Raw genomic sequence first — 10664 nt, 5'->3', positions numbered from 1 at the left:
GGAGGAAATCAAAGTTAAATAATTTGCCCAAGATCACACAGCTAGTAAGAATAAGTGTCTAGGACAAGATTTGAAGTCAGGACTCTGTCTTCAGACCCAGCGTTCTATCCACAGTGTCATGTAGCTGCCCCTGGCTTCCTTTAAGTCCTAACTAAAATCCCATCTTCCACAGGAAGTCTTCCCCGATCCCTTTTAATTCTAGGGCCTTCCCTCTGTTAATTATCATACATTTTTCCTGTATTTGCTTTATATATGTATATACACACATGTATTTGTTTACATGTTGTCTCCTTCAGTAGATTGTAAGGGCAGGAACTGTTTTTTTTTTTGTTTGTTTGTTTTATTTTGTATTTCTGACAGCTTAGCCATGTTGTCTGGCACAGAGTAGGTGCTTAATAAATATTTTATTGATTTATCTCATAATTGACTTAAAAACCAGCTGGATTCTCTAATCTGCTTCTCTTTTCAAAATGTTGTAATAGATTATTTTGGCTGAAGTATAAGAGGAAAATCTGAACTCATCCAGATAGCCAGCTGAAAAGGGCAAAAGGATTTTAATAGATAATGTATTTATAATAATACATAAGTAATAATAATAAAGGATATTATCATTAAGACCAATTTCATGTTGCAATGAATAGAGTGCCAGGCCTGGAGTCAGGAGTTCCAATCTAGCCTCAAACACTTATTAGCTCAGTGATCCTGGGCGTGTCACTTAAAAGTGCCTCAGTTTCTTGACCTGTAAAACTGGGATGGAGAAAGAAATGGCAAGCCACTCCAATATCTTTGCCAAGAAAAGCCCAAAATGTGGTTACAAAGAATCAGATACAATCAAAAAATGACTCAAATCAAATTATTACAAAATTAGTTAAGACCTCTAAGAACCTCTTAAAGGATTTCAGGGACTGCCAGAGGTCTATAGACCACATTTTGAGTACCTCTGCCCTTATCTTATATTATACCAAGAATAGCCAAGTCACAAATTCCCCCTTCCTTAACAACTTCAACAAATATTAAACTCTGGTCTAGACTCATAAATATTACTGTACATTAGCTTCCATTTGGCCCAAGTAGTATATTACTGAGTAATTTCAAGACTTCTTTTTTTCCTAACTAAATTAATTTTTTAATGAAAATTTTGTAGGAAGAACAGCAATCATGAAAGCTTTTTTAAAATGTTCCGAAGGCTTTATTTTCCTGAGAAAATATACTACCATTGGAAGGCATGAAAATTCTGACATTGTTTTAAAGGTAAGATCCCCTTCCCACCCACCTCCAAAAAAGTTTCCATATAGTATATATTCCCTTAGAAATAACCCCTTTCCTTTAGGGATTTAGTCCCTAACCTACTAATTAATTCCTGAATTTAACCGTTTCTAATTAGAACATTTGCATCTTTTCTGATTGTGATGGGTAGCCTGGCCAATAGGGGCCAAGTCATTAGTCCTCCATTATATTAGTAAGTTATGTGAGCTTGGATGGAGAATAGGGGAGATTGGGGCCTTTGATTTAATCAATATGGAGACCTTGGATTCTCATAGATTTAGAACTGGAAGAAACCTTAGTGAGGGTCGGTTCTAAACTCTTCATTTTATAGCAGAGACTGAATGAGAGACAGTCAAGGATTTGGATTAAGCTAGAATTGAGGTTTAAGCACTGGCTCTCTGACCCCAAATGGATCCCTCGGGCTACTGAAGAACCTTGGCCAATGGGAGACCGTAGAAGACATTAAATCCAAACTCACTTTTTGGATAAAGAAACTAAGGCCCAGAAAAGGACCAATTGGGTCAATTTATCATCCAAGACGCCATAGCTAGGAAGAGGCAAATCTGAAATCTGAACACAGGTTCCTTCACTCCAAATCCAATGTTCTTCCCACTATAATTCACTGCCTCTCAGTTGCTTTGATCTATTCACTTTTCCTAAATTTATTTTTTTTGGAAGCACCATTCCTGGGGCAGCAAGGTGGTACAGAGCACCAGGAATCAGGAGGATGTGAGTTCAACTCCAGCCTCAGACACTTACTATCTGTGTCACCCTGAACAAGACACTTAACCCAATTGCCTTGCAAAAATAACAATGCACCTTTACCCACTATCTCCATAATCTTAACTAGTATAGAGATTTATTCCTTACAGATTGGAGCCAAAAACGGATCCATCTTGTTTTATTTATAATAATTCACATGCCTGTGGTACCTTAAAAAGCCTATAAAACATTTTCCCACAACAACCATAGGAGGTTGGAATGCATCCTGTTCACTTTCCTCATCTATAAAATGGGGATAATCATAGCACCTACTTCCCAGGGTTTTTCTGAGGATCAAATGAGAGGAAGGCTTTGTAAATCTTAAAGCATTTATACAAATGCTACATAGATATGCCAACATATATATTATAAATATATATGATATATGATACAACATAATATATTTTATGACATGATATAATATAGTATAAAATAATATGATACCCATTTTACAGATAAAGAAAATGAGGCTAAATTGGATTGAGCCTTATTCAAGTTTCCATAGTTTGTAAGAAAAGATACTTTAATCCAGGTCTTCTGACTTTTAAGTCCATTTCTCATTCTATCATCCCATGATGCCTCGTTGATTATAGGGAGATAGGGAGTTCAGATTTTTTTTTTTTATTTCATTGGTCTTAGGGAATTCTGGAGTTGGGAATTTTCTCAGTCACTGCAGATCTGCATTTTATCTCTGTGCTTTTCTGTTAGAGACCATTCAGAGGTGTTGAGAGGGTAAGTGATTACATTCAGAGTCTGCAGCCAGTATTATGAGCAGAATTAAAACTCAGGGCCTTCCTGACTTCACAACAGCTGTCTATTCATATCTATACCTATTCCAAGACTGCCTCTCTTATTTCTAGTTTCTAAAGTATTAAAAGAACCTCAGGGAAAAGCTATCTCATTTCCAAGAGGGTTCCAATAACAAGAACCAGTTAAACAGGCAGTGATGCATTCCAGAACAAAATTTTTTAAAAGGAGTGTTCTATTAAAAAAAAGAAAAGAAAAGAAAAGAAATGAGGGAGCAATTTTTGTCTTTTCTCCTTTTCATAGCAGGTGATAGTTTTTAAGTAAAATGGTAGACCAGACTGGGGAGCTATACCCCTCTTGAAAAATAAAGATTAGTCACTTGTCGCTTAGGAGATGGTGACGGCGGCGAAATCTCAGGGGCATTCAGGATGGTGGCAGCCACCTAGGGATGTTAATGAGATGTTTTGAAATGGCAGCTATTAGGGAAAATCTTTACACTAAACATGGGAAATTGAGACGTACTCAGTACATGAAAAGATAAAACAGCACACGGCCCCATGTTTTGAGTGTGGGAAGCAAAGGCCAGCACCAGCTACAAAAACACTGCTTCAAGAAAAAGGTTAGTTTGCATTTTTGGAAGGAGGCAGATGGTGATAGATGTGACATGGACTTCTTGATTCTAGACAGTGTTTTTCTTTTCAAATATCTTCCAAGGAGAGTATTAATAGCCTCACAGGTCCGCCCTGGGACAGATCTTTTCTCGAAGTGGAAATGGATTGGAAAAAGAAGATGCTGTTCACAACAGTGGGTTTGTTTGGCAAATTAGTGGCTGTATTTCCTTCAGGGTTCTCTTGCTCCTTTTAGAAGAGCCAGGTGAAAGGTACCTTATATAGATTTCAGTAAAATTCAGTAAAGTCTCCCTTGAGAGAAAGAAAGCTTTTTGAGGGCAAGAACAGGTTCATTTTTGTTTTTGTTTCTCCAGAGCAGTTTCTGGAGGAGAGGAGCCCAACCAGCTGATGTGTTAGTTTATAAGAATCCTCCTTCTCTGTCCTTGTCTCTATCTCTGTCATCTCTGTCTCTCTCTTTCTCTGTTTCTTGCTGTCTGTATCTCTGTCTCTCTCTTGCTCTTTCTCTCTGTTTCTGTCTGTTTCTGTCTGTGTCTGTCTGTCTTTGTCTCTTTTGCTGATAGCTTTCTTCTTTCTATTATCTCTAGTCTATCATATATATACATACATACACATACATGTGTATAGATATAGATATAGATATATGTTTTCTGCATATAGCTGTTCAGATTTTGTCTCCATAATAATACTATTAATTTGGTTTGGGTTTTGGCATTTGTTTATTTGGGGTTTGTTTGGTTTTTTTTGTTTGTTTTTTTTTTTGGCTTTTTCTTGTATTGCCACCCCTTAGAACTGTCCAGCACAAAGGAAGTCCTTAAAGATGCTTGTGGACTTGATCAGACTTATTCTCTCCTCTGACACAGATCACAACCTGATTACAATTTACTCATTAAATCATAGAATTGGAAGGGAACTGAGAGGCCAGCTAGTCCAACTCTATTATTTAAAGATGAAGAAACCAAGGCTCAGGGAAGTTTTTACTTTCTCAAGATCATATAGGGAGTCAGCATCAGAGGCAGTATTTGAACTCAGGTCTTCTGCTTGGAGATACAATATGTTTTCTCTTGGGCTATATTGTAGAGAAGGCTGGAAAGCATCTTAGCGGGGCATTTGGTCCCATTGCCTCATTTTATAGATGAGGAATATGATACCCAAGTTAAAATGACTTGCCCGTGATCATTTAGCTAATAACTTTCTGAGGTCAGGTCTTTTGCATTCCAGTCATCACTTTATCTACTGTACCCCACCAGCTCTGGATAGTATTATTATTGTCATAAAAATAGCTGTATGTATCTGTATAGCAACTTAAGGCTTACAAAACGCTTTACAAACGTGATCTCATGATTCAGGCCAGTTCTAATGATCTTGTGATAAAAAGAGCCATCTGCACCCAGAAAAAGGACTGTGGGAACTGAGTGTGGATCACAACAATTCTTTTTGTTGTTCGCTTGCATCTTGTTTTCTTTTTCATTTTTTTTCCTTTTTGATCTGATTTTTCTTGTGCAGCAGGATAAATGTGGAGATACATATAGAAGAATTGCACACATTTAATATATATTGGATTACTTACTGTCTAGGGGAGGGTATAGGGGAAAGGAAGAAAAATTTAGAACACAAGATTTTGTAAGGGTGAATGTTGAAAATTATCCATATATATATTTTGAAAATAAAAAGCTTTAATTAAAAAAAAGTTATGTCATCTGATTCTCACAACAGAGCTCTGAGAGGGAGTTACAGCACAAGTTACTATCTTCATTTTACAGATGAGGAAACTGAGACTCAGATGCCCAAAATCCCTCATTACAAATCTTTCCTGATTCCAAATCAGAGCTTGAATTCTTTCCTGCTTTCAAATCAGAATTTGAATTCTTTCCATTACATCATTTGCTTGTCATCTTGTATTCATACAAATAGTCATGCTTCCTTTCAAGGACTTTGTGTGATAAATGTGATAGATATGAACACAGATAAGCAGAATACAAATTGGAATATGCTGAGTTCATAAAAGGAAGTTTGTTATTATTCAGTCATGTTTGACTCTATGACCCCATTTGGGGTTCTCATGACAAAGATACTAGAGTGGTTTGTCACTTTCTTCTCCAGCTCATTTTACAGATGAGGAAACTGAGGCACACGAGAGGAATTGGCTTGTACACTACTACGTGTCTGAGATTGGATTTGAACTTAGGTCTTGTGTGTGACCCTAGGCAAGTCACCAGCCCAGAGCACCTGGTGCTCTATCTACTATGCCATCTAGCCACTCTATATAAAAGGCATAAAAGAAAAACCAAATACTAAATGATCCAATGAAAGCGAGTTCACTTCCACCTAGGACAGGGAAATCTTTGGGGGAGGAGTCTGTATTTGGGCTTCTCTTTAATCCCATATTGTTTTATTTTTCTTGCATGGATAACTAGGAGCCTACTCAAGTATTCTGAAGGCTCAGAAAAGCTGTTTGTTAAATTTTCATTGTGATAATTTACACCTCAGAAATTAGCAAATGCTACAGACCATGGTTTGAGTTATTAGAAAGGTTTTAAAATTATTGTCTAAATCAATGGTTCTCAAAGTATGGTCTAGAGAATCCTGGGGATCTCTGAAACCCTTTTAGAGGGTCAACAAATTCAAGAATAGTTTTTATTTCCAATATGGTAAATGTCTATAAATATAATCCAAATAAACAAAAATGCTTTGGAGAGAGCCTCAATCATTTTTAACAGGATAAAGATACTGAAAAGCCCCTTTGGCATCCTTCCCATGTATTCCAGAGAACTAGTTTGGCAGTTTTAGAAGAGACAGAACCAAATAGTACCTTTTAGAGCAGGGATATGCAGGGCATCTATCCTTGCTAAAATATTGTGTCTCCAGGGAATACGTGACCATAACTTTCAGGAAATGAAATTCTGGTGCCCTTCAGAGAACTGTTTAATCAGTGCTAGGGGTCCTGATAGGAAAGTGGTTCATGATAATTTGGTTTTGTGACTTATTCCATTGTGTCTGGAGCCATACAGGAAGAGTCTTTATTGCTGGTGTCTTTTATCTATAAGGGAAGATCAGAAGCTTAAGGCTCAGGGATACAGGTGTGACTGTAGCCGTCTTAGTGCAGGGAGAAGAAAGGAGAAGGCAGTTGACGTTGGTCTTCTAGCTTTAGCTGTCTAATCCCCATTGCTATGGGAGTGAGGAGCAAGCTTGGGACCCATCTTCTTTACTACATCAGCTACCGATTGGCTCAGCCATCGACCTTGGGCAGGATGTTGCCCAATACTTCCAAGACTGAGCTAAGCGAAAACTGGTGCTCACTCTTAGGTACCCAACAGGCAAACATGCATGCTACATAGAAGGGTCCCCTAAGGAAGTATCATCTCCAATTTCCAGATAAATTCTTCAATAGGCAGAACTTTCCAGGTAACTCTTTAAAATGAGAATGAGATCAGATGAGATAAGATATGTAAGTCATTTTGCAAAACCAAAAGTATTCCAGAAATTCCAGCTGGGATGGTGGTGGGTGGTTGGTGGCAGAGAAGTTTTAGTGTTTGGGGGAGGGAGTTTTGACACCGGGAGTTCCCTAGGATGTTGAAGTCATGGTTCCCAAGGCCCCACTTCCCCATCCCTCCAGAGACAATCCTGAAAACCAAGAATGGAAGACTCAGATTTGGAGTTTCTAAATATACACCTCTGTTCCCAAACTGAGTGCTTTCCCCTAGCATAGAAAGTCTTTTTTGTGTCAAGGAACCTTCCTTTGGCAGTATCTGCTGAAGCCCATGCACCCCCTCCTCAGAAAAATTGTTTTGAAAAGCATCAAATGTATAAAGAAACCAATTATATTGAAATAAAGGTATCAAAATATTTTTTAAATTCATACCCCCTGATGATCAACTATGTTTTAGTTCTTCTCAGCAATACAATGATCCAAGACAATTCCAAAAGCCCCATGATAGACAATGCCATCCACATCCAGAGAAAGAATTTTGGAGTCTGAAGGCAGATCGAAGCATACCATTTTCACTTTCTTTTTTTTTCCCCCTGTGGTTTTTTTCCCCTTTTGTTCCAGTTTTTCTTTCACAACATGACTAGTGGGAAATACATTTAACATGATTGCATATGTATAACCTATATCAGATTGCCTGCCATTTTAGGAAGGGGGGAGGAATAGAAAGAGGGAGAAAAATTTGAAATTCAACATCTTACAAAACTGAACATTGAAAACTATCTTTATGTGTAATTAGGAAAAATACTATTTAGTGCAAAAAAACCTCATGCATCCCCTGAAATCTGTGGGAAATCCATGGACCCCCAGGTTAAGAACCCATAGCATCATGAGAATGTGCAGAGAAATCAAGATATAAGACTTCCCTTTACTCATCCTGGAATAGATGCTAAACATCCATTTTCCCAAAGAAAGGAAGTTCTTTTTTTTTATTTACACACATTAAATATTCTCCTTCAAATAAAAATACTGCAAAAGCCAAGATATAAATAAGCACAGCCTGCTAGGGGTATCGGTTCCATGTGGAAGTCACTAGAATTGAAAGACTAATCCATGAAACCCATCACTCAATGCTCCCTCTCCAAGGTTAGGTCATGGGATCCACAATCCAGGGCCGAAAGGGGTTTCAGAGGCCACTCAATCCAAGACTCCAGTGTTATACAATGAGGGAATTGAAGGCCCAGGAGAATAAGGGGCCTGCTCAAGATTCCCATAGATAGTTAGCATCCAGAGGCAAAATTTCAATCCATATCCTTTGAAGAAATCAGTCGCTTTCCTCTGTTCTGTTGCTGTTCAGTCATTTTGGTGATATCTGACTCTTCATGACCCTATTTGGGTTTTTCTTGGCAGAGATACAGGAGTACACTATCATTTCCTTCTCTGGCTTATTTTATAGATGGGGAAACTGAGGCAAACAGAATGAAGTGACTTGACCAGCTTATATAACTAGGAAGTGTCTAAGCTCAAATTTGAACTCAGGTACTCCTGACTACCAGCGATCCATCCACTGTTCCACCTAGCTGTTCTCTCTCCCAAGCTGCTTCAAATTGAATCTGAGCTTTTCCTTCTTTTCATAAAGTGATTCCTGGTTTTCTGGCTAAGAGTCTGTGTTCTCTCATTCACTGGCACCTGCTCAAAATGTCCATTTGGAATCAAAGAACATTAGATTTGGAGAGGCCCTTGGGGCATAGAATGTCGGAGCTGGAAAGGGAGCTTGGAATAAGAAATGTCCAAGGGGGAAGGGACCTTAATGATAACAAGAGCTGGCATTTTTATAGCCCTGAAGCCTTGCAAAATACACTGTACAGACATGATCTCATCGGAGCCCCAAGGCCACCCCACAAGAGGGGTTCTATGGGCGGGAAAATTATCTCCATTTCAGAAAGGAAAAACCAAAGCTCCACATGGTTAGGAGGCTTGAATAATATCTATATCTATATCTATCTATCTATTTACATATAAATGTGTGTATGTGTATATATATATATATATATATATATATGTGTGTGTGTGTGTGTGTGTGTGTGTGTGTGTGTGTATACATACAGAGCTTATAAATGTTTAGTCTAGGTGGGAGTTGGAGAGTTCCTTACTCCAGAGTGCTTTAGAATACAGATGAAACCTAGAACACAGAATGTTAGCAGAGTTAGAATGCAAAATGTCAGCAGAGATGAAGAAGCCCCTAGAACACAGAATGTCAACAGAGCTAGAACACAGAATTTTGGCAGAAACGAAGCCCCCAAACACAGACTGTTAGCAGAGTTAGGCTATAGAACATCAGCAAAGCTGGAGAGATACCTAAAACATAGAATTTTAGAGGAAAAGGACTTTTGGACAGAAAATATTAGACTTGGGAAAGGCTTTGGAACCTGGATGGATAGAAGGAAACCCTAGATCACATGGTTTAGAACTAGAAAATGGTTTTAGCCTAATCCTCTTCTCTAACAGATGAGGAGAGAGTAAATCTCCAGATTCACCTAATGAATCAGATTCAGAGCCAGAGACCAGAACCCACATCTCCTGTCCCCATTCCCCATTCTAGACAGCCACATTAATGTTTATTATAATGATCCATCAACAAACACTTACTAAACACCTGCTGTGTGCTTATTTATAGACAGACATAGTTTGTCACACAGAAAGTGTGCTATAGCCTTGGTCCAGAGGATCAGGGCTCAAATCACTGAGCAAGTCATTAAGCTCCCTGGACTTCATTTTCTTGAGATGGTCCCTTCCAGCTTTAACTCTATGATTGATACCAGACACTATTCAATTAACCCACCAGCATTTATTAACCACCTCATATGTACCTGAAACTGTGCCAGGTGATTGTTCTTTCACTCTGACTCTTCCTCATCCCCTTTGGGTTTTTCTTGGCAGAGATACTGAGTGGTTTGCCATTTCTTTCTCCAGCTCATTTTTCAGATAAGGAAATTGAGGCAAACAGGGTTAAATGACTTGATCAATATCATACTGCTATGAAGTTTGGGGCTATATTTGAACTCCACTGTACCACTGTCTCAAGTTATAATATATTAATAATCCCAAATCACATTTATGTTTCACTTTTAGGGTTTGTAATGCCCTTTGCATGCAAGGATTCCATTGGTATCTCACAACCACTCTGTGAAGTCAGTATCAATAATATCCCCATTTCACAGATGGATACTATGGTGCCATAAAAATAGAAGATGGCCAGTTCTGGGCCAAGTGCTCCTATGATTGCATCTTTTTCTGGTTCCCCAGTTTTTGGTAGCTCTGTTACCATTCCCCTCTCCTTCACATACACACCTCCCCTCAGCATTATTGGTTTTCTTGTTTTCTGACCTAATTTTTGTCTTGCAGACCCCCGATATTGATAACCACCATGCCCTCATTGAGTTTAATGAAGAGGAAGGCAGCTTCATTCTTCAGGATTTCAATTCCCTCAGTGGGACCTTTGTCAACAACTGCCACATTCAGAACGTGGCGGTGAAACTGAAACCAGGGGATGTCCTGCGGTTTGGATCCAGGGGGCTCACCTATGAACTGGTCGTGGAGTTCCTAACCTCAGTAAGCCTTGCCTCAGCCCCTCCTCCCCTTGCACTGGAAGGATGGATGGATGGATGGATGAATAAGCGAATGAATGAAAAAAGTGTATTCATCTCTACTATGTGCCAAGCACTTTGCTAAGTATGTGAGAATACAAACACAAAAATAAATACAATTTCTGCTCTCAATGAACTTGCATTCTTATAAAAGAGGGAGAAAGATGGGGCAGCTAGGTGGCTAAGTAG

The 10664-nt window shown here is 38.7% G+C and overlaps 1 protein-coding gene across 1 annotated transcript in view; it reads left to right on the top strand.

The window, feature by feature from the left end:
- The first annotated feature begins 1144 nt into the window (after window positions 1-1144).
- Window positions 1145-10664, top strand: part of FHAD1 (forkhead associated phosphopeptide binding domain 1) — a 172121-nt gene continuing 162601 nt past the window's right edge. The window contains exons 1-2 of the mRNA XM_031962819.1: window positions 1145-1251; window positions 10234-10440. Coding sequence (XP_031818679.1) covers window positions 1159-1251; window positions 10234-10440 — 300 coding nt within the window. The 5' untranslated portion in view covers window positions 1145-1158. The remainder of the gene's footprint in view (window positions 1252-10233; window positions 10441-10664) is intronic.

This window comes from Sarcophilus harrisii, chromosome 3 (assembly GCF_902635505.1).
Source record: "Sarcophilus harrisii chromosome 3, mSarHar1.11, whole genome shotgun sequence".
Taxonomy (NCBI): domain Eukaryota; kingdom Metazoa; phylum Chordata; class Mammalia; order Dasyuromorphia; family Dasyuridae; genus Sarcophilus; species Sarcophilus harrisii.
This window is presented reverse-complemented; position numbering and strand designations above follow the sequence as displayed.